Source organism: Engraulis encrasicolus, chromosome 11 (genome assembly GCF_034702125.1).
Source record: "Engraulis encrasicolus isolate BLACKSEA-1 chromosome 11, IST_EnEncr_1.0, whole genome shotgun sequence".
In the NCBI taxonomy this organism is placed as follows: domain Eukaryota; kingdom Metazoa; phylum Chordata; class Actinopteri; order Clupeiformes; family Engraulidae; genus Engraulis; species Engraulis encrasicolus.
The window spans coordinates 42313725-42340058 of NC_085867.1; the positions used below are offsets into that span (position 1 = coordinate 42313725).

At 45.5% G+C, this 26334-nt stretch overlaps 1 protein-coding gene across 2 annotated transcripts; it reads left to right on the top strand.

Moving 5' to 3' along the window:
* Positions 1–6709: 6709 nt before the first annotated feature.
* LOC134458376 (inactive tyrosine-protein kinase PRAG1) lies at positions 6710–25195 on the top strand. 2 transcript variants are annotated; one of them, XM_063210674.1, is made up of 6 exons: positions 6710–6931; positions 10772–11288; positions 13233–14794; positions 20771–21093; positions 22000–22778; positions 23534–25195. In XM_063210674.1, exons 2-6 carry the CDS (start codon positions 11001–11003, stop codon positions 24713–24715), a joined length of 4134 nt encoding a protein of 1377 aa, XP_063066744.1. In that variant the 5' UTR covers positions 6710–6931; positions 10772–11000; the 3' UTR covers positions 24716–25195. The 2 variants fall into 2 exon arrangements, with proteins under 2 accessions (XP_063066744.1, XP_063066743.1); XM_063210673.1 differs by having other exon boundaries at positions 10816–11288.
* The last annotated feature ends 1139 nt before the right edge of the window (positions 25196–26334 follow it).

Genomic DNA, 26334 nt, shown 5'->3' on the forward strand with positions numbered 1-26334 from the left:
GCAAATGAATATTCACAAGCACAATGGCGACTGTGACAATGACAGCCACGGCTAAATATTTACAGTCTGGGAGGCGGCAGCATCTAGCCCTGTACAGTGGGCGGAAGAGTAAAAGCCCTGCAATTCCTTGAATGGCCACGTGCAGTCGCTATCCTACAATAAAGCCACCGCACAGCCCCACAGGTTAGGGCAATCCATCCATCCATGCTTTCACACACCATCAGTGTCAGTAGTCAATCATTTATTTGTTTTAAAAAAAAAGAAAAGAAAATCAAAATGTAAACTGACTTACTAGCCTATACTAGACTATATACTAGTAAACTATTCTCCACAATGTTTATTAATGCATGGTTAAAGTTGATGTCATGGTTTATGTAGGCTAGTAAAACCATAGGTACGGTAATTGGACCTACATTTTAGCCTGCCGACTGGGTTCTAATTTCTTCAATCAATTGTTTGTTTGTTTGTTTATTTGTTTGTTTGTTTGTTGATTTGCTTGTTTGCATGCTTGCTTGTTTCACTGCCAGATCAGGACTATTTATGGCCTCCAAAGAGGCAGCCCTAATGTTTATACAAAAAATAAGGGGACAAATATGTATCTATCAGGCTAGCACAAAAACTGGAGGAGAAGAGTTCATAATAACTGCAACTGAACTCACTCATGACAGGTCTACCTGCTTGTGCGCTAAAACCTCTGCAGATGATCCAGAATGCGGCGGCACGCTTGATATTCAATCAACCCAAAAGGACCCATGTTACTCCTCTGTTTATTGAGTTACACTGGCTACCGATTGCCGCCTGGATCAAGCACAAGGCTTTGACCCTTGCCTACAAAACCATCGCAGGAACGGCCCCAGCTTATCTGAAGGACCTACTAACGCCTTATGTTATGCGCTCATCCAGCACAAGCCGTCTGGCTCTGCCATCCACTCGCTCTAGGTACTCCCAGTCAAGACTGTTCTCCGTTGTTGTACCCAAGTGGTGGAACGGTCTCCCAGAGGCAGCAAGACTAAGCACATCTCTTGCAGCCTTCAAGAAACAAGTAAAGACCTTCCTCTTTCGAGAGGAGCTACTTACTCTAACTAATGCTTGAGCTGGCCAGCCCCAGGGCAGAATCTTGACATGATGTTTAGTTTATTTTAGTTTAGTCTAGTTTTAGTTTAGTTTGAGTTGTATGTGTGCGTGTGTGTATGTGTTTGTGTGTGTGCTGTGTGTGTACTCAGTGTGTAAAAAAAACCCTCTTTGCAACTGCACTTGTTGTTCTGTATATTTCCTGTGCACTTTGTATTTGCTTGTCATATTGGCTTGATTATGGCCTCTTTTGAAAGTCGCTTTGGTTATAAAGCGTCTGCCAAATGAAATGTAATGTAATGTAATGTAATGTAATAATGGTGGGGTTAGAATGTTATGTTAAGTCGTGAAGAGCAGTGCAGGGTTGGACAGCCATGGGTTCTGAGAGTGAAAACCAAAGATATATAGAAAGAAGACAGTGTACTGATGTCATCAGAACAAACGGCATGGCCGCCCCTGGGAGAAATAGGACCCGGGCACTCTTGGCTTAAAGGGGCCCCTCATAATTAGAGGCACAGAACTGACTCACTGGTGGGCCCTGCAGCCTCATGGGCCCCGCACCCTTGTGGGCCCCTATTTGAAAATAGGGGCCCACGAGAGTGCGGGGCCCACCAGGAAATGCCCACTATTCCAGATGTCCAGTCCAACCCTGAATGTCATGTAGCTGTACACCACACACAAAATGCTGCCCATGCTTCTGCTCACAGGTGATACGCAAAAATGCAGTGATATGCAAAAATGCTATTTTATCTTTGCATCTTATACTGTGATCATGCAGACAAATATGAAAGACTTCACTCTCCATTCAGTGTCCACTCCCCTCCGACACTGATTTGTGTTTGAGACAGAAAATGCTATAGGGGTGAAGCGGGGCATTGTGTTAATGCACTGTACCAGAGAGGAACCATGAATGGCATACCCATGAGGACCCAACTCAACCTGTCTCACTCTCACACTCTTGTTGACATGATCTAAAACAAAAGAATATTAAGAAAATATTAAGAAAAAAATGGTATTTAAAATAGAAAATGTTATGTTGCCTGACTCTCGCCCAATCTGTGTAGTTCCACGCAGCTTTGTGAGCTCCATTGTTAGGTCTGGGAGAGCACGCGTTGGCTTCGCATTCAGAAGGCATGGTTTTATCCATCATTTGTTCGTCCTTGCCACCAACAAATTCCTTCAGAAACGTTTTCAATCACCATTACACGCTTAAGAAGAGCTGTGCCCGAAACGTTTGTGGGCCAATAAACTAAGAAAAAATCTGAAGAGTGCTGTCCTTCGCTTCCTTCATTCATGGTTTATGAATTCAGCACCCAGTTAAAAACTGTGAGAATCATTAGGCGAAAGTGAGAGCACATCACCACCACTTCAAGATGTCGTCTGTAAAATTTAAAAACATTAGTTCATAATCTAGTCTAGTGATGAGATTTCATTTGTATAGATGGGTTCTGCATTTTTCTATGGCTAATACTATTCATTTTTGTTTCCCTCTCCCCTAATACTATTTTGATTTTTAGAAAATGATTTCAAGGCTCACTGGGGATACCTGTGGGCCTGGCCCACAGTTTGAGAACCACTGGCATAACAATGAAAATGTAAAAGCTGTGTTTTCAATTTCCCCTCACTTTTGGGTCTCATCAACCAAATATTGCATGATGACACTGATGACATACTCTGCAATATTTTTTTGTCTTGACCAGTCAGCCTCATACAGTAAGCAGGAAGATTTGCTAAATGATTCATTGCACCCCAGGGGTCTGAAAGCATTTCTTGCAAATTGGCTTGTGCCAGGAAGGCTATCCATGGGTTGACAACTGTCTGGCATCACGAGAGAGAGAGAGAGAGAGAGAGAGAGAGAGAGAGAGAGAGAGAGAGAGAGAGAGAGAGAGAGAGAGAGAGAGAGAGAGAGAGAGAGAGAGAGAGAGATCAAGGCAGACGTATGACTAGACATGCAGTTTCATCATGATACAGTGAGTGACAATTTAAGTTACAAGTGCTAGTTGTACATGCAGTGACTAGTGAACATTTGTCATTAAGCATATCCTTGTCTATATGGAGTTAGACTCGCCAAAGTATTCTAAAGGGTCTCTGAAAGGGGCGTGGCATCTTAGAACCTTATGCCATAGAGCTCGAAAGTCCCGCCCCTTAGTTCCGCGTTTCACGGGACCTAAGCTGACCATCTAACAACGTGGTAGCGAGTAAATATCTTCTGATCTCAGTCATGATATGCGCTGGGCTACAAATATGCTGTTTAAGATGATAGATAAAGATTATTCATGCAGAAGTATCAATGTTTTGTTCCGAGGCCGTCGGCATGAAAAATGTGAAGAAACACAGCTTTCTAAAAATTGTGGGGTTTCGTACGAAAAATTAAGCAAAAATATCAGAAACAACATATATGGAGCTCGTGGCACAACTCGAAGGGGATCGAAATGCCATTTTAATACCGCCATTGGATTACATGCTACGATTTTCGGCTAAAAACGCCGTTGAGGTCCCATGAAATCGGGGGAAGTGACGTCACTTTCGAGCTCTATACATTCATTTAGTGTGTTGGTAAACTTTGGCTGCGCACGCAGACAGGCACCATTTCCCAATGTCAAGTGTTCTAGCCTTGGTAGTGCATGAAACGCCCATGCAATCACCAGACGTTTCACACACTACCAAGGCCGGAACACTTGGCATTGGGAAATGGTAAGGTATTCCAAAATGCTACGCAGCTAGGTGTCTATCATTGGAAGTCCCGTTGAAGCCCTGCACAGTGTATGACAAGAATCTGTTGTCTTGTCTGCTTTTATCCACTTCCTCACACGCTGTACTGTTGGTGACACCATTTAGAAGAACATACTATCATGCAGATCACTTATTTGGCATGCTCCCTAAATAACGCTAGCGCTATATTGTGTTGCAAAGTGTTCGCCACTGCTGACAAGGTGGGGTTTCGTGATCGGAGGCAGTCTGATTGTTTGGAAGCTGCCGTCACTCAAACGTTGTCCTCACCATGGAGGTATAAGCAGAGGCGCATCTTGCCACCAGGCAAGGCAGGCAGCCGCTTGGGGCCCCCAAGCCCCTAGATAGTGAATAACAGCCCATACTGTACTACAGCAGTGGTGATTTTAGTTCAAATGTTCATTGTTTTGCATTTTCGCTTGGGGCCCCATCTGACCCTAGAATCGCCTCTGGGTATAAGAACTGGAGAGAGTTCATAAGTCCCACCTCCAGTCATTTCAATGGGAAATGCTAGGCTAGTGAATTCAGCCAAAATTGAACGATTTTTTCACAAATTCGTGCATTTCCGACATCCACTTCGCTCATGATGATTGGTGGGTGCGCGTTTCGTGGAGCTAATTTCCGACGACACTCAGCCAATTACGTGCCACGTTATTGACTGACTTACGGTTGACCACAAAGCTATATGGAAGACGGGCATTGGATGCATGGAGGTATTATAAGGTGCCCAACCACAGATCTGTATAACTTCCAATGTTAAACACCTACACTGAAGAAAGCTTAGGCCGAAACGTCTGTCTGTCATGCTAACCCAATAGAATAAAATACAAGAATTACACCCAGGAGTGCGGCTTTTCTACTAAAAATGTTAAACTCCTAGCCACATAGCATTTTGGGATCCTTGTCTGCGCGAGCAGCGGGGTATTTGAAAACATTCAGAACCAATGTATATGCCGCGTTCATGATGGTGCATTTCTGCACAGTCTGCACAGTGTGCATGCGCAATGTGAAATTATGATGCATTCTGGTTAGGAAATTGCTTTGAAATGACAGACTGTGCAAGAGCGTGTTCCATTCTCCACACTCTGCACTGTGTACTGTGATACAGTGCACTTTCCACCCTCAACTTAACGGCTAAATTTGAGGGTGAAGTGCAGGTCCAATTCACGTTCTGTCTGATACACTTCACGGAAATGACGGTTGTCGCGTGTCATCAGAGTTTACCAACCGCCAATATACAATTCATCACGGAAGACACTGTTCCTTATGTTGACAATTTTTAAAAGTTACCCCTTTCTCTTATACACATGGCTATTGTCTTTTGAATCAAAGCTATGCTGTCATCACAGAGATTCGGCAGTTTGACCAATCTGACACTCAACCAGAGAGGAAACTACGTAACAAACATGGCGGCCGTTGAGTGCGAAAAGTGTACATAACTGCACACTTCAAAAAATGGCCGGTTTGAGGGCGTTATCCGGGTAGTTTACAGTACACTTCAGAAATGGAACCGCCCGCGTACCCAAACACAGTGCGGGAAGGGCGGAAAGTACGAAGATTGGAACAGCCTCCAGAACTGATTCTAGAAGAAACTGCCTAACCATCTCCTCCTCATCAACCCTCACTGGTCGAACTCCTGGCCTTTATCACAGGCTTCCCAACTCCCCCTTGACCTCATCATAAGCCAGACAACGCCCCCTCTTTGTTTTAAAAAGTAAATTAGACTATTGTCCCCCAATGCCAATCAAAGGGACTAGAGATAGGAGGGATTACATATGTCATCGGAGCGTAGTACGGTGCGGTCGCGAGGGGAGTCACTTTCTTCTTCTACAGTCAGTATCGGAGGCATGGTAAAGTGCAATGCCACTACTGCCAGGGTCGGAGTATGGAACAGATCATAGGACATGTGAATGTTTGTTAGCTGTCCTTAATTATCCCCCACAATTAATGCTGTCCGACAGTTAATCGGATATCCTCTTTCGACCGATTTTGCAGAGTTTACGGAGTTACAGGCTGAATCTCAAATGGTGCACTTGTGCACTTTAGTGTTCATGTTTCAGTGTGCATGCCGTATTAGTTACGCACTGAAACATAGTGCCCGAAGTGCACAAGTGCACCATTTGAGATCCAGCCACAATTTTTATCATCATGGCGTCGCACCCACTGACCATGCGCACCGTGTCCTTAAGCTACACCCCGTACTACACCGTGACCAATGCATTTCACATTGAGTGATACTTCTTATCCAATCTATGTTCTTTGATGCCAACTAAGCACCAACCCTCTCAGCTATATCCTTCTCATAAAATTGATTAATTCGTTGCAATTTAGGGCTACATATTCCAAACGACTTTGTTTTACCTGTCCATTTCAGCAAGGTGATCATTCCACCAGCCAATCACCTGGCTGACTTGGACAGGTAAACCCAAGTTATTTGGAACATGTGGCCCTGGATTGTAACTAATGAATCAATTTTGCCCAGGCCATTGATCTGGCTTGGCTCTGTCATATAATTACAGTGCTCTATCTTTTGTTTGGCAAGTCAGTGGGATGGGCTTTGTGACTTTGCGACTTTGCCTAGAGTGCTAGCCCAGACTATACATTTCATGTTGTGGTCTGGCTTGCCAGTACAGGCTATTTCAGGCACGCACTCAGCATACTTTCTCCCCACCTTATCTACTCGTTTTCAAAAGACTGAAAGAGAGACGCAGGTTGCCAGACAGCAAACGTACAAGCAAGACGCCATGCGTAAATTTGCGCGTAAATTTGGCCGTCTAATAACTTGTGATGAAGTGAATGAAGGAGATATCCGAACCGTAAATCTAAAAATAGAAGGGTCCAAGAAAATATAGGCACTGGTCTTGACGACTATGAGCTCCGCCTCTCTCTAGGCAGGAGTGGAGTTTCAGTCAGTCAGACGTGGTCTGCGCCTCGAACCTCAAAACGAGCAGCCTTTTGACTAGCTTGGGTTATTTTTGGATAATCTCGCTTATACCGTTGCCACGCTGGTTGTTTATGGTCGACTACATGTGGTATTTACAGAGCGAGATTCCCAGAGACACCCGAGGAGCTCCTCGAGATGGCAAAGCAGATTGCAAACCGCTGTTGTACAGAGGCACGTCGTCCGCAGGTAAGGTCAATTTGTTTTAATTACACCCCCAACGAAGGCGTTATTGACAGGTTTATGAAAAACATTTTCATAGCGTATACCACATAACGTTCAGCATTCAAATCGCCCTAGTTGTTTGAGCATGTGTTTTGCCAAAGGTTTGTAAGTGTACGAGAGTAGTGATTTGTCGTCAGCTATTTCACACACGAGGAGGAGTAGTAGTTGGGATCTTGGCACCGCATGGATCAGCAATCAGCGCTAATGTTATTGGCAAGGCAAACAGCAGGACAGGTACATCGAAAATTGGACCACGCGTAATCGCCACCATGAAATTATTAGCGAATTAACAGGTGGTTAAACCTGTCCGTAGTGTATGCCTAGGGCTTGTTTGACTTGTACTGATGCGGGCTGCCGTGCAGGGGGTAGCCTTCACTACACAACAGCAGTATTACATGGTATACCGCAGAACTCATGTGTATTCGTGGCATGTACACTGGGCAAACGGGCGAAAATGTAAATACTGTCACACGGTGAAGGTCAAGCCTAAACACATACCATTCAATACATTTCTCATTAGATATGTGTGTCCATGTATGGTGCTTGGCAAAAGAGACGCGGCCAGAAATGTTGGGGTCCCTTGAAATAATTTCAATTTTGTGCCCTTGTTAGAATTCACGCTTCTTGGCTCGGAAGCATCAGGGCAGGTTCTAATTTATGTGCGTCGGAGGTTTCATAGATGCGTGCCTCCCAATGACCACAAATTGATTGGGACCATGACATGAGAGACAGGCCAACTGTTTAATATTCACAAGGTAGGAAGATGGTGGTAGGGGATGTTCAATATTCCTTGCTTTTTTGGTTATCTTTTTGAACACTCCACACGTTCTGCAGCCCGTGCTATTGATGTGAACATCTTGGGTATATATAGCTGTAAGTGTATAAGTGGTAGGCCAGGGCCTATACTCAGTAACACAGAACATAATTCCTTCCTAGCTACATCTTAAACTCTGTGTGGTAAGGCAGGCAGGCTACATGCTGGCGTGCCACTGTTACCACCAATACCACTAAACACATCACAAGATGCATCTTCCTTCCTCTCTTACATTTACAGCCCCCCAGCTGCTGTTGCCGCTGTTTCAAGCCGGTCTCAGGGGCTAATTGAGGCCATCTTTCATTCAAATTGTGTGGCAGTAAAATATCTGAAGGACAGCCATGCACACGCGTACAGGATTTCCTGAGAGGAAACTGACCACGAAGGCCGATGGCATTCCTGGTGTATTAAAACACTTGGAGAAGAATGGGACATTGGGTCCCAGTGGTTATTGGAAAATGATTGTAATTGGGTCATATTACAGTATGGAAAACAAGGCCTGAGAGAGAGAGAGAGAGAGAGAGAGAGAGAGAGAGAGAGAGAGAGAGAGAGAGAGAGAGAGAGAGAGAGAGAGAGAGAGAGAGAGAGAGAGAGAGAGAGAGAGAGAGAGAGAGAGAGAGAGAGAGAGAGAGAGAGAGAGAGAATAAATTATATATATTTTTTTATGCTGAAGACACTTATACAATCTATCAAGGACTTTATTCTAAAACATAAGTAACAACAGGTTTTGAAACGAGGCAGAGGTTTGTATAGTTCACTGGAAGCCTAGCTTTTTGATTTATCGATGCATATTAGGACGCTTGCCAATAGGTTTTAATTCCCTTAATGCAATGTCACCAGTTTAAACTCATAAGGATTCCTCAAGACTCTCCTAATTTGACAGTTTGTGGTCATTTGTTATAAGTAACTCAAAACCAACCACATTTCCAAAATGGAATGTGCATATCCCTGCTGTGCTTTTGGAGACCTGGTAAATGTGGCTAAAAAAAAGACACCAAATACCACTCTATGTTCTCTTGCACTATACTCACTCCACTAGTAGAACAAGGATTATGTCTGTGCCAAAATGGAGTTGGGCTAGGAAGTAAAGAAGGTAGAACACACTTGTCTTCTGAACAGCAAAACTGATAGAAGAATACTAAAAAGACTTATTCAAATTCTTTATTAGAGGATAGTCCCTTGAGATGAACATCTCGTTTTCGAGAGGGTCCTAAGCTTTGATAGTGCCAAAATCATGCAGTTAGGCTGGGGACTGGAGAGAAGAGGGAGGAGAGGACACTTTTTTGCTACTGAATGCCAAAAATGACAACAAAATTACTTAAAAAAAACAATATCACTCTATGCCCACCCCACTCTTCCCACTACTACACCAAAGAGTGCTCTACTGTAGGTTTATGCCTGTGCTAAAATGATAGACTTTGGCAGGAGACTGGAGACTAGAGAGAGAGAGAGAGAGAGAAGAAGGGGGCACATTTGGCCAGCGCTAGATGTGTCGATTGTTTCACCATCCGGTGCTTTTCACCTTTTGTGTGAGAGGTCTGCGTTTCCATTGGAGAGGCTCAGCCCCATGTGACTCATGCCAGCCGCATTCCGGTCATACCAGTGAGTGAGTGCAACAAGCGGCACATACACCTTCTGCTGTGTAGCTCAGTGTCGGGGTCCTATAGTGTTCACAGGAATTCCCCCAGGGCAAACACGGAGCCCGTTCCCAGGGTGCGATTTGTCAACAAGAAGAAAGACTGGATGGGATGGGATGGAATGGGGGAAGGAAGGTGGTTTTCTTTTTTTTTCATGGAAACAAACTGCCTTTTTTTCTCAAACTCTTTTGATGTTTGAAAGTTGAAACTTGGGCTGAATCTCAAATGGTGCACTTGTGCACTTTAGTGTTTCATGTTTCAGTGTGTATGCCATATTAGTTACGCACTGAAACATAGTGCCCGAAGTGCACAAGTGCACCATTTGAGATCCAGCCTTGGTCTTGGTCTACCACCTTACCTGAGACATTTTACTTTAACTTGAATAGCTTTACTATAATTCATTAGTAGCTAAATAGTTTCTTCTGTATGGCCTGGAACTTCCATCATGTTGTACTTGTAGCACACCCCTCCTCACATAGGACTTGTACTTCAACAGCAACAATAAGTTGGGGTTTGCACCGCCTTTAAAAGTCTTTAAATCAGTGCATTTGAGCATCTAAACGATATCACTCATAGTCATTGCAATATCATGCAGGCTGTAGCTTTTGCAAACACGAAGAGGGAAGGCAGAAGAGGGAACTTTTATCGGTCAAAATAGCCTGTTATAAAATATTCAATAGGATGTATTTACTGGTAGCCCATTAAGACCGGGAAACGCATCTGTAAGTATTTACCTTTAAAAGACCAGTCGTAGAATGTATGCGTATTTACCTTAAACGGCGTTGACAATTTGTTAAAGACCCGTTAGGCCTTAATGGGCTACAAAAGAACACGATTTGCAGTGTAGTACATTGCCATATTGTATACAGTGATTGTGTTGCACAGTTCTCAAAATCTTTGTAGCATCATGTCAGGCTGTATTTTCTAAGCCCCTCTTTTGTTCTTCTTGAAAATGGGTTGTAGGGGTATTGGTAAACATGTCAAACAAGCCTAGAGTTTCACAGACGGCCCCGAAAAAACAGGCTTCACAGAAACTGGAGATAACGCCGCAGAACAGCTGACGTCTCGTCTCTCGCCCATCAGCACGACAGCTGTTTTGTTTGTTGACTTTTATTGTGACGTCTTTTCACACTCAGAACACGCAGTGTGTACATTGCCTCCAGGAAGTTGAGTTGTTTTATGAGCTCAGTCTGTACTGTTTTTATTTGAAGTTAATTAGACAGAAATAAAGACGGAGAAAGAGAGAACATGAAACATGTCATGGAATTACTCATTACTATTGTATCTTTGTAACTTAAAGTTTTAATGTTTCATGTTGTTTTTTTGTTCACCTTCTCCTTTCCTTTGTTTCAGATGTTGATTTTGTGACTCAAAGATGGTATTATCTTCCCCTGCAGGTAGAGGCTGAGGCCGGAGTGTCTGCCAAATAAATATTCCGCAACACCCGGGCATGTCTCAACTTCCCTGCTCCACTCTATCAGAGGCTGCTGCGAACTAGCCTGGAGCCATCCTCCCCAACCCCCACCGCCACCCAACCTCCACCTCAGCACCTCATCCACCCACCCACAGCACCACCGAAACAATGTCGTCGACGTGTGGGGAGTTTGCTGAGCACGTGTGGAAACCTGGCTCGTGTAAGAACTGCTTCCATCCGCGCAGTGCCCACCACCGTCACAACAACACCACTGCCACTGGCACCACCACTGTTGTCGTGCCCGTCTTCTCTCGGATGAGCGTGGGGGACAGTGAAGATGGTGACGGCGTGACCTTTGCGTCACCGTGCGCCAAGCCCACCATTGCGGTCAGGCCCACCATGATGAGCGCCGAGTGCGTGGAGGTGGAGGCCAACGGTGGCACCAACAGAGAGCAGGTAAAAATGAATCAAAGTGGCCTACTAAATGGTCCACAAAATGGTGGAATGTATTTTTTGGGTGTTTTGCCTTTATGAAGATAGGATAGTAGAGAGTGACAGGAGGAAAGTAGTGGGAAAGAGAGATTAAGGGTTAGGATTCAAACCTCCCCATGGTCCCAATTGGCAATCTTGCGCACATTTGGTACGTGTGTATTTGTGTATTGCACAATAACACTCCCAGTGAACTATATTTTTTTACTATCTATTGCTGACTGAAGGTTGAGTCATCCTGGCTGTCATATCAAGCAGCTAAAGTGAATCATAATGTCCCACTCTAATTTGTTGGTAGTATATCTATTGCTGATTGAAGGTTGAGTCAGTCAGTCAGCCTGGCTGCCCTACCAAACCTCGTAGACAGGGCTTGGCCTAGCTGACATCCTATTAGCCAGAGCGTTCTCAGAGGCGGAGATCGACAGAACGGGCATCTATGAAGTGCCTAGGGATAGGGATATTCTGATGCAAATTGCGGGTACCACAAACACCTCTGGGGACCGTGTGTCACCATATTTGTTTTCCTGCTCTTTTAACCCAAGTAAACAAACTTGAATTTGGTCAGTGAGGTAAGGGTTTAAGGAAGGCAAGATGTATACAGTATTTACAAGATAGCTGTCCAATAATGTCTCTTATCAACATGAATCAGATAGTTTGGCCTAATTGGTACATTAAGTAAGTAAGTAAGTTGAGGCAAATGTATTCCCCCAGGTCTCTTAAGCATTCAAAGCAGTCCTTTAGCTGTAGCTGGTAGGCCAGCCATCAATGGTAATTGCCGGATGTTGGGCTGTGTTTGCATGGTTAATCTGAGGTCAAAGTCCACCCCGAAAAGGGATGGGCGCTTTACTTTGAGGTTTTAAATTCCTCTGTGCATTTTTCTCTTGCTCCAAACAGTGTAGATTCAGCACATACTGAAAGCTAACACCAACGCTGTTTTTTCATAGAAAGTGTGATCAGTTAAGCATTTTGCCTTCCAATAGTTCAGAATCGATATATGGAGAACACTGATGCCGTCAAAAGGAGATCAGAACCTAGAGAATCTTTGGAAAAATGAACCCATATCCCACTGTAAGATCTCTGCGTACGGTTGGGAATAACAAAGAACCAAAAGATCCAGAAAAAGAACACATCTCTAACATCATTCACACAACTATCCCTCTCACTGTCCCATTACGGTGACAATTTTTCCGCTCGATGTCACACCCTTTTGTTGAATTCGGCCTGGTCTGTGACTGTCCACAACGATCAGTTGTGGAATCTGTTTTAGTAATGTTGCAGTGCAACTGAAATCCGCAAAGTAATTAATTTACATTCCTAAATAATTCCCCGAATGCCAACGTGATCCCGAAAAAGGAAGCAGAGACGCTTAACAGAGAGATTAGTGTGTGATTATTCAGATGGATTTCTAAGATGGAAAAAAGCTTTAATGCTTTAATGGAATTTATATTGATCAAATTTTCACCTTTATCCCCTACCTCTGTGGGGCCTCTCTCTCTCGCTCTCTCTCTCTAGCTCTCTCTCTCTCGCTCTCTCTCTCTCGCTCTCTCTCTCTCGCTCTCACGCTATCTCTCTCTCTCTCTCGCTCTCTCACTCTCTCGCTCGCTCGCTCTGTGTGGCTTTGGGCAGATTAGGAATAGTAGTTGTGGATAAATGTGTAGGAATGCGCATGAAATGTTCACTTGGTACTTAGTGTAATTAATTGTAGCTTTGTATTTCTATTGCTAAGCTGTCTTTGTAATACTATTCATATAATATATCATGCAATTATATTATATACATTATATCATAATTATACTAAGACAAAAGGGTAGCAACTGCAGCAAAGATAGCGTTTCACTGTCTGTTAAACTCAATTTGTTTTTGGTAAGAAATCCCTGACCAATACAATCCTTGAATCTCATCCTCTCTTAGAACTTTGACAGCAGCGGCACAAGAGACAGGCTGGAGATGAAGAGGGTTCTGGAACTGGGCCCGCTGTACATTGGCAACAACATCTGCACCACGGCGCTCAAGGACACCGTATGCCAGAGCGCCCTCCTGGGGAAGGCAGACTACTCCTCCAACAAACTCTCTCCTGGCACTCCAACCAAAGACTCAACAGGAGCTCTTAGTAACACTGGCGAAACTCGCATAGACGCCATTGGCCCTCAAACGCCAATGGTAAATGGGTTCAGCCCGACACGCATGTCGCCAATCAACGGCGTAGAGCATACCACGTTAACGTCCATTAAAAGTCCGCAACACCAGGGACCCGCCTCACCTCCTCTGGGTTCGGACCTGCGTCAGGCAAGCCTGTCAGACTCCTGTTCATTGTGTAGCAGTCCCGACTCTGTCACTGGACCTTCAGAATTTCATCAGAATGGCCTCCTAGAGTCTGCTAATGTTTTTGCTCAAAACGGGCCGGCCAGTGCCGAACCCATCTACGCAGAAAGTGCCAAGTGTAAGAGGCGAGCGCAGCAGGGAAAGAGGAAGGAACAGCAGCAGCGTCAACAACAGCTGTCAGAGCTTGAGTTGAAGTTGGAGGAAGAGGCCAAGGCTGTTGGTGAGAATCAGCGGACCACAATCACCGTCATGGCGGCACACACCGAGAACAACAATCGCACCTTCTACCTTAGCAGCCCGGACTCGGCCGTTTGCACCCAGTGGCCGCACTTTAGCCCCCCCGCGCTCCACGACACCCGCAGCCCCACCTTCAAGTGGCCCGCGCCCCTTGCACTCCTCACCGTGGAGACCCTCCACAACACCTCTGGTCCCCTGCAGCCCAAACCCCAGCGCAGCCCACCCTTGCCCCCCAAAAGGAACCCCTGTTCCCCCAGACTGGGCACCTCGAGTCTGTCACTCACCCACCTTCCCGATCTGAACGGCGGCGTGTCTGCTGCGATGTCCGCAACGGTCTTCAAATCTCACCATTCCAGCAGTTCGCCCGCGGGCCTGTTCACCAATGGCAACGGCATGGACAGGAGACAGAAGCTCTCCTGCAGCACTTTGACCTCCTCTGTGGGCATCGAGGAAGAGGAGGAGGAGGAGGAGGAGGAGGAAGAGGATATGGCTGAACTCAGCAGAGAACATCCTGCAAGCAAGGTTGCCACCATCATCACCATCGCCACCACCACCACTACTACTACTGTTGCTGCTGCTGCAACGGCAACTGTCTGTAATGATCACAACAAGGACTATAGCTCCAGTATGCGGCCCGGCGACGAGAGGGGCGCCGCAGCAGACAATGGTGCCAGTCAGGAGCAGGCAGCCATACGAGGAGGCACACAACAGCAGCAGGGCACCAGCGGCGGCATTGGCAGTCCCAGTGGCAGCATGTTGGCAGCCAGGACGGCCGCATCAGCAGCCGCAGCCTCAGCATCCCGCATCCATCATGGGCAACATGACCCCGCTAAAGGGAAAGTGGCCAGCCGGGAAACCACCACCACCACCACCACCACCACGCCACCTCCACCTCCTCCCAAGAAACAGCACAGGTAAGCAGGATTTGCAGTATGTTACCTCAGGTGTTTTTTTTGCGCTCTGTAGAAAACACTCACGGCCAGGGATTTTGATTTACGTTTCTGGAAGTGGGTGTGCTCACCATGCTTGTGTAACTGTGATGCTATTGAGTTCTGATACTGAGTTTCTGAATATCAATATTTTATTATCTCAGAGTGCTCAGTATCAATCTTCATGGGTGCTCCAGCCCCAAGGCACCCACAGAATTGAAATTTCAACTTTGCAACTACCTCTTAGGCAGGACACCCTTGAAAAAGAGAATTTTAATCACAATGGGTCATTTGTTTCCCGGTAAAATACAGGGTTAATGATAAAATGAAACAATTGGCGCCTATGCTCGTTGCCAAAGTCAACGGTTTGCCTGTAGATGAATTTCCACTCTAGTTTATTCAGACTGTTTATTCAGTGGCGTCATGTTTCTTGTGACTGTGATTTGTTAAGTGGGTGTGCTGCAGGAGGAAATACTGATACAGCCAGCAAAGCGAATGACCCAGTCAAACCAATGAGTTTATGGGTTAATTAATCATATCTGCCGTCATTGTGTTGGATTGCATCACCACTGTGATGTAGGAACCATGGTGCTCTAATAAAGCAGTGGGAAGACACAAGGAATGTTTTTATTTTCTATAATTATTATAATTAACTATAATCGGAACAATTGGAGCATATGAAGAGCTCTTTTCCAAAACGCTATATCCACCATTTTTGCCTTTTTGCATTTTAATATTGGAATTGACTGTTAAGAGGTCCTATCACCTATGTGTGAATTCTTGCCATTCAAATGTTTTGACAACATACCTTAAAACTTCTATAAAAATGAATTTTGCAATGCATTTCAATGGAATGCCAAATACAAAAATGTAAATTTCCCAACATTCTATAAAATGGATATATCTCATTTTGGAGCTCTTCATATATTGTCATTTATTATACCACATTTGAAAATAAGTCAGAGTTTAGCCGTCCTTGTATTGCAACAAAGCTGCCTCACGTGGACTGCAACAATAATTGTTAATTTCTAATGAGTCATCCAACCATACCATGTAGTTCTGCTCAAAACAACCCATCTCTTCATTGCCATCCTTTGTCACCAACTTCTTTTCAGTCTGAAATGGCTGAGCCTGATTAGGCCAGCTAATCATGAGGTTTCCAAGTAGTCCTCTGTTGTAGTGTGTCGATAATGAATTCCTTGTTTAATTCACACTGGTGGTGCACATTTTCCTTTGTGCGTGAGCACTAAACCACTGCTTACAATGTGTCTCCCCGAGGATAATGAACAAAGGCTTTGCTGCATGTTAGACGGCAACATTGGCTTGGCTACGGACAATATTTACTGTATTATTTATTTTATTGAACCTAAAAATAATAGCTATTATATAGTAGATAATGGCTAATATTATTTCATGATTACAAAAATACTCTTCAAAATACTAATCAAATGAAAGGTGCCCACAGGTCATAGTTCGCAGGAAAGATGTGATCAATTTAGGCCTACACAATCATCATCTGTCAGATTTGCAGCCTGAAGACATTTATTTTCAAGTATCAACCTTCAAGTTAATCAGTGAAGCAGTATGCAGTTGTATATTGGAATATGGTCGCTTTATAGAAAATCAACATCCATGCTAATATGACTGGCTTCTGTGTTGCGACTGATGTCCTACTATGACTTGACCTAATAAAAGCAGAAGTGGGCTTCACTTAGACAACTTTAAGTAATTTTTAGAATGTTGACTAAACATTCAGAAAACCAAGAATGGGAAACTGGACGCCGTGCTGTCCTATACTGCCATCCAACATTCTGCCATGGAATAATATACAAATTAAAAAAGGATTTCAAGTATTCAGACCTCGCTGAAAAGAAAATGAATTGGACTTTGTTCTGCACCTTGACCAGGAATGTGCACAATCTTCGTCCTCAACTGCATACAAGACTGTATGGTTACAGTACTGGTATATTCCCCTTGTGTACAATGCTGAACAGTAGGCAACAAAGCTATTTTAAATTCTACTGTACTGGTAGACAAGTGTCTGTCAGGCCCTGAAGGAGGTGGGTCACCCATTTCACGCCATGGAAAAGTACCATATGGTCTCGTCTTGGATAGGGCAGCACTGGCATTGGATAGCTTGAGGATCTAGATTATTTTTATGAAAACATAAATGACCCGCAAAGCCATTGCGCAAGCTTACAGGTACATCACCAGGACTTGCATCTATGCGGTTCACTGAGATTGTAATCATTTTGCTTTGTATACAGTGTGTGCAGTACACGTGTTGTATTTTGGGTGAACTGCCACCTTTTCTGGTTCAGGTGATTTCACCCAGAAGCTTGGAATTTAAATTATTTGATTTAATCAGATTAAGGAACAGAAATGTGCACTAAGCATGGATCAAATCCTGTAAATGTCTGACGGGCAACTGTACAAAGCTAAAATTAGATTGTAGCTGCAACAGTTTGTGTGCAGTTCTCAGTTTTCAGTTGGCACTTATTTCCTCTTCCACAATTTGCAGTTTTTTGGGAGAGGCGGTGAATTATTTCACAAGAGTAAAGGTATGATTATTTTTGGCCATGCCTGTGTATATAATTCATCTACTTGTGATAACCTGTCACAAATCAGATGAGGTTTTGGTGATGGTGGCAATAAAATATCTAATAATAATATCTAATATCTATCTAATAATAATTTATAGGCCAAGTCAGATGTGTGAAAATACCACTTCCTAAAAGTTGCTGGTGACAATCTATATACAGCACTTACTGTAAATGGACAAGTGCTGTACTCACAATTTGCCATTAAGTTCCCAACTCTTTTATCTAAGTGAGTGGTGGCATTCATGAACGGCAAAAGATTTGGAATGTTGAGCCCCCGTGGTGGAGTTGTGATCTGATTCCAGATCCTTAGCTTTAGCTGACATGCACTAAAAGCCTAGTCAGGGCCACTCGATTGTGCAGACTTCAGAGGCACCTGACTGACTAAATTGAGATTACTTCTTTTCCTAAAGATGTGCTTTAATGCCTTTATTGCGATAGGACAGTGAAGAATAGACCGGAAACAACGGAAAGAGGGAGATGGGGTAGGGCTGAGAAATGACCCAGGCCGGATTTGAATCTGGGGAATGTAGCGTAGGCTGTATATGTTATAGGGCAATGGTCTCCCCATGGAGATGTGTGTATTTTTCCCCAAGGGCCAAATTATGTAGCACTTAAATGAGGCTGAGGACCAAACAAATCACCATACTGTATGGGCACCGATAGCATACATGTATGTTTTCATTTGTTCTAACCTCGTGGCGGGCCACATTTTTGCCATAGCCGGGCCGGATCTGGCCCGTGTGCCGCCATTTGTAGACCACTGGTATACGGCTTAGAACCACCTACATTCAGACTGTTGACATCAAATTCTAGTGGACAGAATTTCTTTTACATGTGAATTCAAGAACAGTGTCAACAGCACTGCATTTGGCTTGTGAGAGGATGAGATTAGTTTTTCCATTTCATTTGGGGCCCCTGCTCTGCATAATGTTATGCAAGCGTTCTGCTAAACTAATCAATATTCAAAAGCTTATTTGCTCTCTGTTATGGGTACAGTCTGTTGATGTTCTGTGGTTTTTCACATGTTGCCGGTTATGAAAAAAAAGCGTTGTCATGACTGGAGCAGCAGCGAGGTACCATTTGCTCAGTACCAGTAAATCATTTAATAACCAGATGGTTGAAAATGTGCTTTTAATTATTGAGCTAGTAAAGCCGCCCTTTGCTTCAATTTTTAAACGACCTGATGTGCACTGATCCAGACCAGCTACTCGCACACACACACACACACACACACACACACTCAACAGTCTGCCTGTAAAAAGCACAGCAGTAGCCAGCCGTCTCCCCCACCTTGTAGCTCCGTAGACGCCGCCTTTGTAGGTTGTCAAGTCAACTCCCCCGTAAGCAAGCAGCCACAGCAGCAGGTGGGTCAGGGAGAAACCCAGAAGGAGGTAGCAGAGCCGGGGCCAAGCAGACTGCCATGCCCCCTCTGGCAGCTCCCATACAGGGAAGCCGGCAGGGGGGGGACAAAGAGCTCAGTTGTCCCAGGCCCAGGGGGAAGTGGGGCCCATAATTGAGTCCTCATTACGTTATATGTATTGGGTGGGGCGGCCTTTCAGATGACTTTGTCTCGGGGACGATCAAAGCCGTTAGCGGCCCTGCCCTCCCTCCCATCCATGCACCGACTCCCCATGCCAAGGCCCTCTGCCCCACGGGCTTACTGTGCCCCCACTGTGTGTGCGGCCGTGCCGAGCTGAGACGAGATGATAGCATCTAACCGCTAACCGTGTCCAAAAGAGGAAGAGTGCTGGGAAAGAGAACTATAACTACTACTACTGTGTGCGTGTTTGTGTGTGTGTGACTGGCTACTGAAGTACAGCTGGCCTCTTTTTGTTGTGGTTCAGTAAAGCTACTGGTTGGACTAGTCGTCTCCCTAACGGCAACTGGGGATTGTTGACGTGAAAATATGCAATAGCTGGAATCTGCAGAACTGTTTTCGTTTTGAAAGTGGAGGCACGTGAGAGAGATGCTGTTGCTCGAGTGGGACATATGCAGCACTTTGCTTTTTCTGCTGTCGTCGCCTTCAGCCAAAGGTACGTTGTCGACTATTACATGACTTTGGATACCAAGACATGCACAAGTGAAGTGTACTATGTTGTTAAGTGCAGCTTTTGGCAAAACGAAGGTCCCCAGAGACAGGTCTGGGCATGTGAAAGATGGAAACAACCAAACGTAAACATGATGTGATGCAGGTGCACCTTTGGTTCATGCCATTAGACCCAATTGTGAATACCTTAAAAGGGCATCAGTGTTTGCTTCCCTAAAATGTCATTGTCATTGTCTCATTGTCACTGGTAAAATAAAGATGGTACGATTGTTTCAAATAACACAGAAGAGAAACCTCACCGAGCTTGGTCATCCCAAAAACTAGGTTATTAATGGGTGGTTGTGGTCGGATAGTTGAATTTAGGTTGTGAGTGACGTTGGTTGTTGGGGCCGCTTCCTCGATGCATTGTGCAGTACTTGATGAGGTAAAATTTTGTAAATGATGGGTGGTGAGTGATGTCTATATAACTGTATTTACAAAACCCCAGGTGACTGTCTCATAGGCATTTTTCACCGTTCACCTTCACACAGTACATACAATGTTACTCAACATTTTGCAGGTTTTATTATGGATGGAAAGGTTTCAAAGGTTTTATTATGGATGGAAAATAAGCTTACGCACATTTGTACGACATTGTTGCTTTTAAGAATAAGTGTTCTGTGGGGACAAATTTTACTGCCTTATTTCAGCGAACCGGACAAGGCTTTCAAACAGCGGAAGCTTCCATTGAATCCACGTCTGTTCAGTGTTGAGATTATTCACAAGTTTCCTTTACGTAAACAAATTATTTGCATGTTAAATGTATCAGGAAAGACGTGTTTCTGCAGGCCCTCAAGCTGATAATCGAGTCACTTTATTATCACTCCAACTGTAACCACTTCACAAAGTGAAACAAAACAATGTTTCTTGGGGAACCATTGTTGATGCATGCAAATGTGGAAACACAGAAGAGACAAGACAGACACACCACACTCACACACACACACACACACACACACACACACACACACACGGGTCAAAGACGTGCAAAATGGCATTGTCATTCAGTGTAACGGATGCCTTCTGCTGACTGTAACTGTAAAAAACATGACTCTTTTTATTTATTTATTGTTACAGGGAATTCATGAAAGCCTCTGCTGTCATCCATTCACTTGAAACAATTTAAAAATCATGTTTTTTTGCAGTTACAGTCGGCGGAAGGTGTCCGTAACACTGAATGACAAAGACGTCTTTGACACACACTCACTCACTCACTCACACTAACACTCACATTTCACATGTTTCAAACGGCATGTTTCTTGGTGTGTGCAGGCCATGCCCCAAGATGAACCGTAGCAGTTTGGAGCTGGATCAGCGGAGCCAGAGGGGATCTGTGGACAGTCTGGTCCAGTCTCCTGGAGGGATGTCCAGCCTAGCCCAGTCTCCTGGAGGGATGTCCAGCCTAGCCCAGTCTCCTGGAGGGATGTCCAGCCTAGCCCAGTCTCCTGGAGGGATGTCCAGCCTAGCCCAGTCTCCTGGAGGGATGTCCAGTCTGGGTCACTCTCCTGGAAGGCTGGGTAGCCTTGGGCACTCTACTGGAGGGCTGGGCAGAAGCAGGATCAACAGCTCCACCGACAGCCTGCAACCTGACACCTGTGAGTGAGAACTTTAAAAATGATACTTTTAGAGACCTTATTTGACTTTTGTAAAGTTGACTGTACACGAAAACTTTACAGCAAAGCCATCAAAGTGTTTCAATAACACATAAAGTTTTATGCTTAAGTAGATCATCTTAAAAATACCAAATGATAGCTTCAAATGCCTTTCCTCTTAATATGTTCTCTGTCCTTAACCCATTTGACCTCAAAATGCCTACCAGGGTTCCCACGGGTCATGGAATTTCTGGAATATCATGGAATTTCATAAAAGTTTTTCCAGTCATGGAAAGTCATGGAATTTCAGCATTTTGCATGCTCAGTCATGGAATATCATGGAATTTTTTTAACAGTTGTGTAAAAGCAGAAACTTTGTTTGGTGTATAACATTGTTTCTTATTAGTTATCCTAAAACGCTTCGCCAGAAACTGTTTGGTTTCACGCCGTTATGTGCAACATTCTAGAATGCAATGAGCCCACTCAAGTCTGGCGGTGGCTCTGCGTCGGCTCTAGGGGTGAAGATAATGTTTGAAGATAATGTCTGCTTTTTGGGTCTGGAAAGTCTTGGAAAATCATGGAATTTTATATCTGAATTAGAGTGGGAACCCTATCCTACTAAAAAGGCCAGTTTTTGCCATGGGGCATTCTACTGTATAGACAGGCTCATAAAACCTGAGGATTTTGTACCTGGCATTAAATGTAAAAACACACTGATGCGTCTCCCGGTCAAAATGGGTTAAACATGTTCGTCTCACTAACCTACTTGTTGTTTTTAGTTACGTATTAACGTATATTAACTTAGTAAAAAATGTGTGAAAATCCAAAATCTTCCAACCAAACAAACATTAGACAATTAAGTAAAAAATTTCAAGCTAAAAATGTATTTGTTCCCTTTCGTGTCACCAGGTGGCTTGGATGGGCCTTTCTCCACCACCCTAGTGATCTCGGTCCCAAGCTCCCCCCGCGCGGACTCCACCCCTCCGTGCATGAGCCCAGCTCCGGTGCCGTCCCAGCAACCCCAGCCCCCTCCCCTGCCGGAGAAGAAGCTCATCAACCGCACGCTATCGGCGCCCGGCGAGACCAGGAACAGGATGGCCTCGCTAGGCCGACCGCACCTGCCATTGTGCGGCTCCGAGCAGAACGTGTCCGCCATTCGTCCCGACGTCGCCCCCTCCAGCTCCAGCTCCAGCTCCGTCGTCGACGTCACACCGCCCTTCCACTCGTCGTCCGACTGCCTGGACAGAGGTCCGCCGCCCCTGAACCGTTCGCTCGGCTCCCCCATCAACAAAGAGACGAGGCTGGGCGTGGCAGGGCGCCTCAACACCCACAGGCGCGGCAGCGTGACCACGGCCTCCTCTCCTCAGCTGAGCTCCCCGGGCTCCTCCCCCGGCCCGGCCCCCACTCCCTCGGGCTCCACGCTGCACCTGCAGACCCTGCTGAGCAACATGGACAGCCGCGAGTGCATCTACTCTAAGCTGGGCGGCCTCTATGCCGAGTCGCTGCGCCGGCTGGCCATCAAGTGTGAGGAGCACTTCACGCGGAGCCAGAGGAGTAGCCTGCGCTTCGACGAGAGCAACTGGTCGCTCTTCAAGCTGACCTGCAACAAGCCCAGCTGCCAGGCGGGAGACGCCATCTACTACTCGGCCTCCTGTGCCACCGACGCCAGCAGCCCTTACGCCGTCAAGGTTAGCTTACCCAGAGCATGCTTTTGGCAAGTGATGGGTGACTTGGATTCAGAGGCTACAGTATAATCCAGTGCCGCATATTGCAGAAGACCTGGTTTTACTTGTCCAAATAGGGCAATTGCACCTGTAAAACATGCTTAAAAAATGTGGCACTGGAGTGTAGCTTCTGAATCCAGGTTCCCCATGCAAAAAACATATTAATGTGTGGAATGATTTAGTTATTATTGTTACTACATAACATTATAAACTCAGCAAGATGTCAAGATATCACTCTTGTTCATCATTACAAGAAATCTTGTCCCTGCCAACATCATGGTATGATCAAAGAAGGTGGATCTAAGAAGAAACGTCATTTTGTTTCTTTTCCGGTGTCCACTTTATGTCGAGTGAACGCCCCCTTTAGGAGACCTTCGGTTAGGAGACCTTTGGAGTCCTGAGGTTGAGAATCAATGAAGTCCCCTTAGCGCTGTAGATGGTGGTAGCGCACATCTTGCGCAAACACCTCAAAAAAAGCAAAAGTAGTAGGGGACAACGCCCCCTTAGGAGACCAAACTTAAGCACACGCTTTTGCATTGAGTGGGTGTGTTTTGCGATATCTTAGTTTGATTCAGTATTTTTGGTATGATGGTGAAATTACAACATGAATCTACAGTTATTCCTCTTTGATGCTGTTTTCGCAACCTTGGCGTTTCGTAAAGATTCTGATTATTTCATCTGTGCTACCCATTTTTTTTCCCCTCTCTGTCCGTCGACAGATCTGCAGAGGCACTTCCGCGGACCTGAAGCAGGGCGACTTCTACGGCCTCACCGTCCAGCAGAGTCTGCCCGGCCACTTCAACGTGCAGCAGGACTGCGGCCATTTCATCGCCTGCGTACCCCAGAGCATGCTGCCATCCGAGGAGCCAACTCCTCCAGCATCGAGTCCAGCCCCCACCACCACCACCACCACCGCCACTACAACGTCCTCCCTTAGTGGGAAGAGCGAGCAGGAGCATGTGGTGGTCATCACCAACGAGGTGCCATACCAGACCGCCTCGGACTTTGTGCGCGACTGGTCGCCCTTCCACAAAGCCCAGCCCGAGGTGTACGAGCGTCGCATATGCTTCCTGCTGCTACAGCTCTGCAACGGCCTTGAGCACCTCAAGGCTAACGGAGTCACGCACCGCGACCTGTGCTTGGAGAACCTCCTGCTGGTCTCGCACGGGCAGGCTGCCGGCGGCAACACCCCGGACGCCCAGTCCCAGCAGCTCCCGCGGCTGGTCATCAGCAACTTCACCAAGGCCAAGCAGCGCGCCGCCGAGGGCCCCGCCGCCAAGACGGACCCGCGGCTCAAGCGCGACCACGCCCGCCTGGCGCCGGAGATCGTCTCGGCGGCCCAGTACCGCAAGTTCGACGAGTTCCAGGTGGGCATCCTGATCTACGAGCTGCTGCACCAGCCCAACCCGTTCGAGGTGAGCCCGGCACTGCGGGAGCAGGAGTACCGCTGCCAGGACCTGCCGCCCATCCCCGCCGTCTCACTCTACTCGGCCGGCCTGCAGCGCCTCGCCTGCCTCCTGCTCCAGTCCGACCCCATCAAGCGCATACACATCCAGGACGCCAAGCGGGTGTTGCAGAGCCTGCTGTGGGGCCCTCGCAGGGACATGATGGAGCAGTACTGCACCAAGGGTGGTGGTGGTGGTGGTGGTGGCGGCGGCGGCGGCGGTGGTAGTAGTAGCAGCAGCATTCGGAACATGTATGAGAGCCAGGGCGAAGGGCTGCTGAACTGGCTGGATGTGAAGCGAGCTCTGCTCATGATGAAGTTTGCCGAGCGCTCGCTGGAGCCGGAGAGGAACGCGGAGCTGGAGGACTGGCTGTGCTGTCAGTACTTCTCCACCGCGCACCCACTCTCGCTCTGCCACACGGCCGAACTGCTGTACTCCTTCAAAGCACCCCACTAAAACGTACTATTTTTGGTCTTAAAACTGTGTCAAGGTATACACTGTAATGTATGTACACACACACGCTGTATATAATATACACTGTACGGTACTGTACTGTGTTGTGCTGGCTAAGACCGTGAATAAGGGAATGTCACACCGCTGTTATAGTATATTCAAGTTAAAGTACTACACTGACGAATACATGTACTCATTTAAAGTACTACACTGAATTGTACACGTTTAAAGTACCACGCTGAAATTAATATGTACCCCAAGAGTGTTTTAAAACATTTCAAGTTATGTGCCAGAGGAGTCAGTAAACTAGGGAATGTTTTTGATGATCCATCGCAGATTTGCTGTCCACACTGTTGAAGTGTGTATGCTTATGTTTCTGTTCCACACTGTGAGTGCAAATGTGGTCATTTGATTTATGTTATTTGCATATTTTTTGTTATCAGATAAATACTGTAGACAGCTGTCATGCAGAGCATGATTCTACATGTATCTACTGTATGTGCTGCAGCAAAACCTTACTGTAACATTTCTTTAAAAAAAAAAAAAGAAAAGAAAAGGATTACCACTGGTGAGTCAAGTCAAGCATGGACACCTTCATATAGTACTATGTCTTTGTTCACATACAGGCATTTTCCGTCAATGGGCTCGTTCGTGATGAAGCAATGCTGCGCCAACCGAGCAGAACGCATGCGAAATAAAACATTATGATGCATTCTGGTCAGAAAATTGCAATTGAAATGGCAAAGTGTGCATGCACGCTGCTCTGCAAAAGCAGCACTGCGCCATCACGATTGACCTTAATGGTTGCTGGTGGGTGTTTCTAACAGAATGGGGGTTGTCTTTTTTACATGTGATACACGTGGTCTGAAATTTTGGCGGAGGCAACTGATCAGATGGTCCCCACAATGCATTTCACGTCCAAAGTCGGTCGTATAAGTCAATTGTCAGTGCTCTTGTGAACAAGGGGTCAGGTTTTCAAACCAGTACCAAGTTTGCAACAGAAAATGCCTTTGTTATTATACCACTGTGATAGTTTCCATACACTGACTATGATGTAAAGGGTCTTGTGTTCTTTCTGAAACATTTATAATGTATCTATGGTCTTCCCTTACAAGATGGACACATGGTATAGCTTGGTTTCTTTCCCTCGTAGGGAAGGCTAAGAAAAACAAGCAAAGAATTGAATCTTTTTTTTTTTTAATCTCGTCACTCAGTCGAAATTCACTGAATTGACTTCAGAACAGCCAGTCACTGTGAAAACCGAGTACAAAATGTATATAGCCTACATAGATTCTATTCTGATCCTGAATTGGTTTGATCATGCTTTTCTAAGTCTTAATTCATATGATTTATGAAATGTTTACAGAGAGTGTGAGAGAGAGAGAGTGCATTATAAAGAGAGAAACAGTACCTGTAGAGGCCAAATTGAGAGAATGTAGAGTCCTGGTTGATTGAGAGAGGAGTATTGAGATTGAAGCCTTAGTTGTTCCATCCTGTGTTTATTTTATTTTATTTTCAGCAGTAGCACCACATCCCCCGAACCCCAAATAGCATAATCCGTGGGGGAATTCCAAGAACCTGGCTTAGTAGTTAACCAGGACAAGTTCATCTTGAGGTAGAAG

What these genes read in the sequence shown, in the direction of transcription:
- LOC134458376 (XM_063210674.1), top strand. Translation starts at nt 11,001, where the DNA reads ATGTCGTCGACGTGTGGGGAGTTTGCTGAGCACGTGTGGAAACCTGGC. An exon ending in CAGCCTGCAACCTGACACCT is followed by an intron (nt 21,094 to 21,999) that starts GTGAGTGAGAAC and finishes TCGTGTCACCAG; the next exon opens with GTGGCTTGGATGGGCCTTTC. An exon ending in GCAGCCCTTACGCCGTCAAG is followed by an intron (nt 22,779 to 23,533) that starts GTTAGCTTACCC and finishes GTCCGTCGACAG; the next exon opens with ATCTGCAGAGGCACTTCCGC.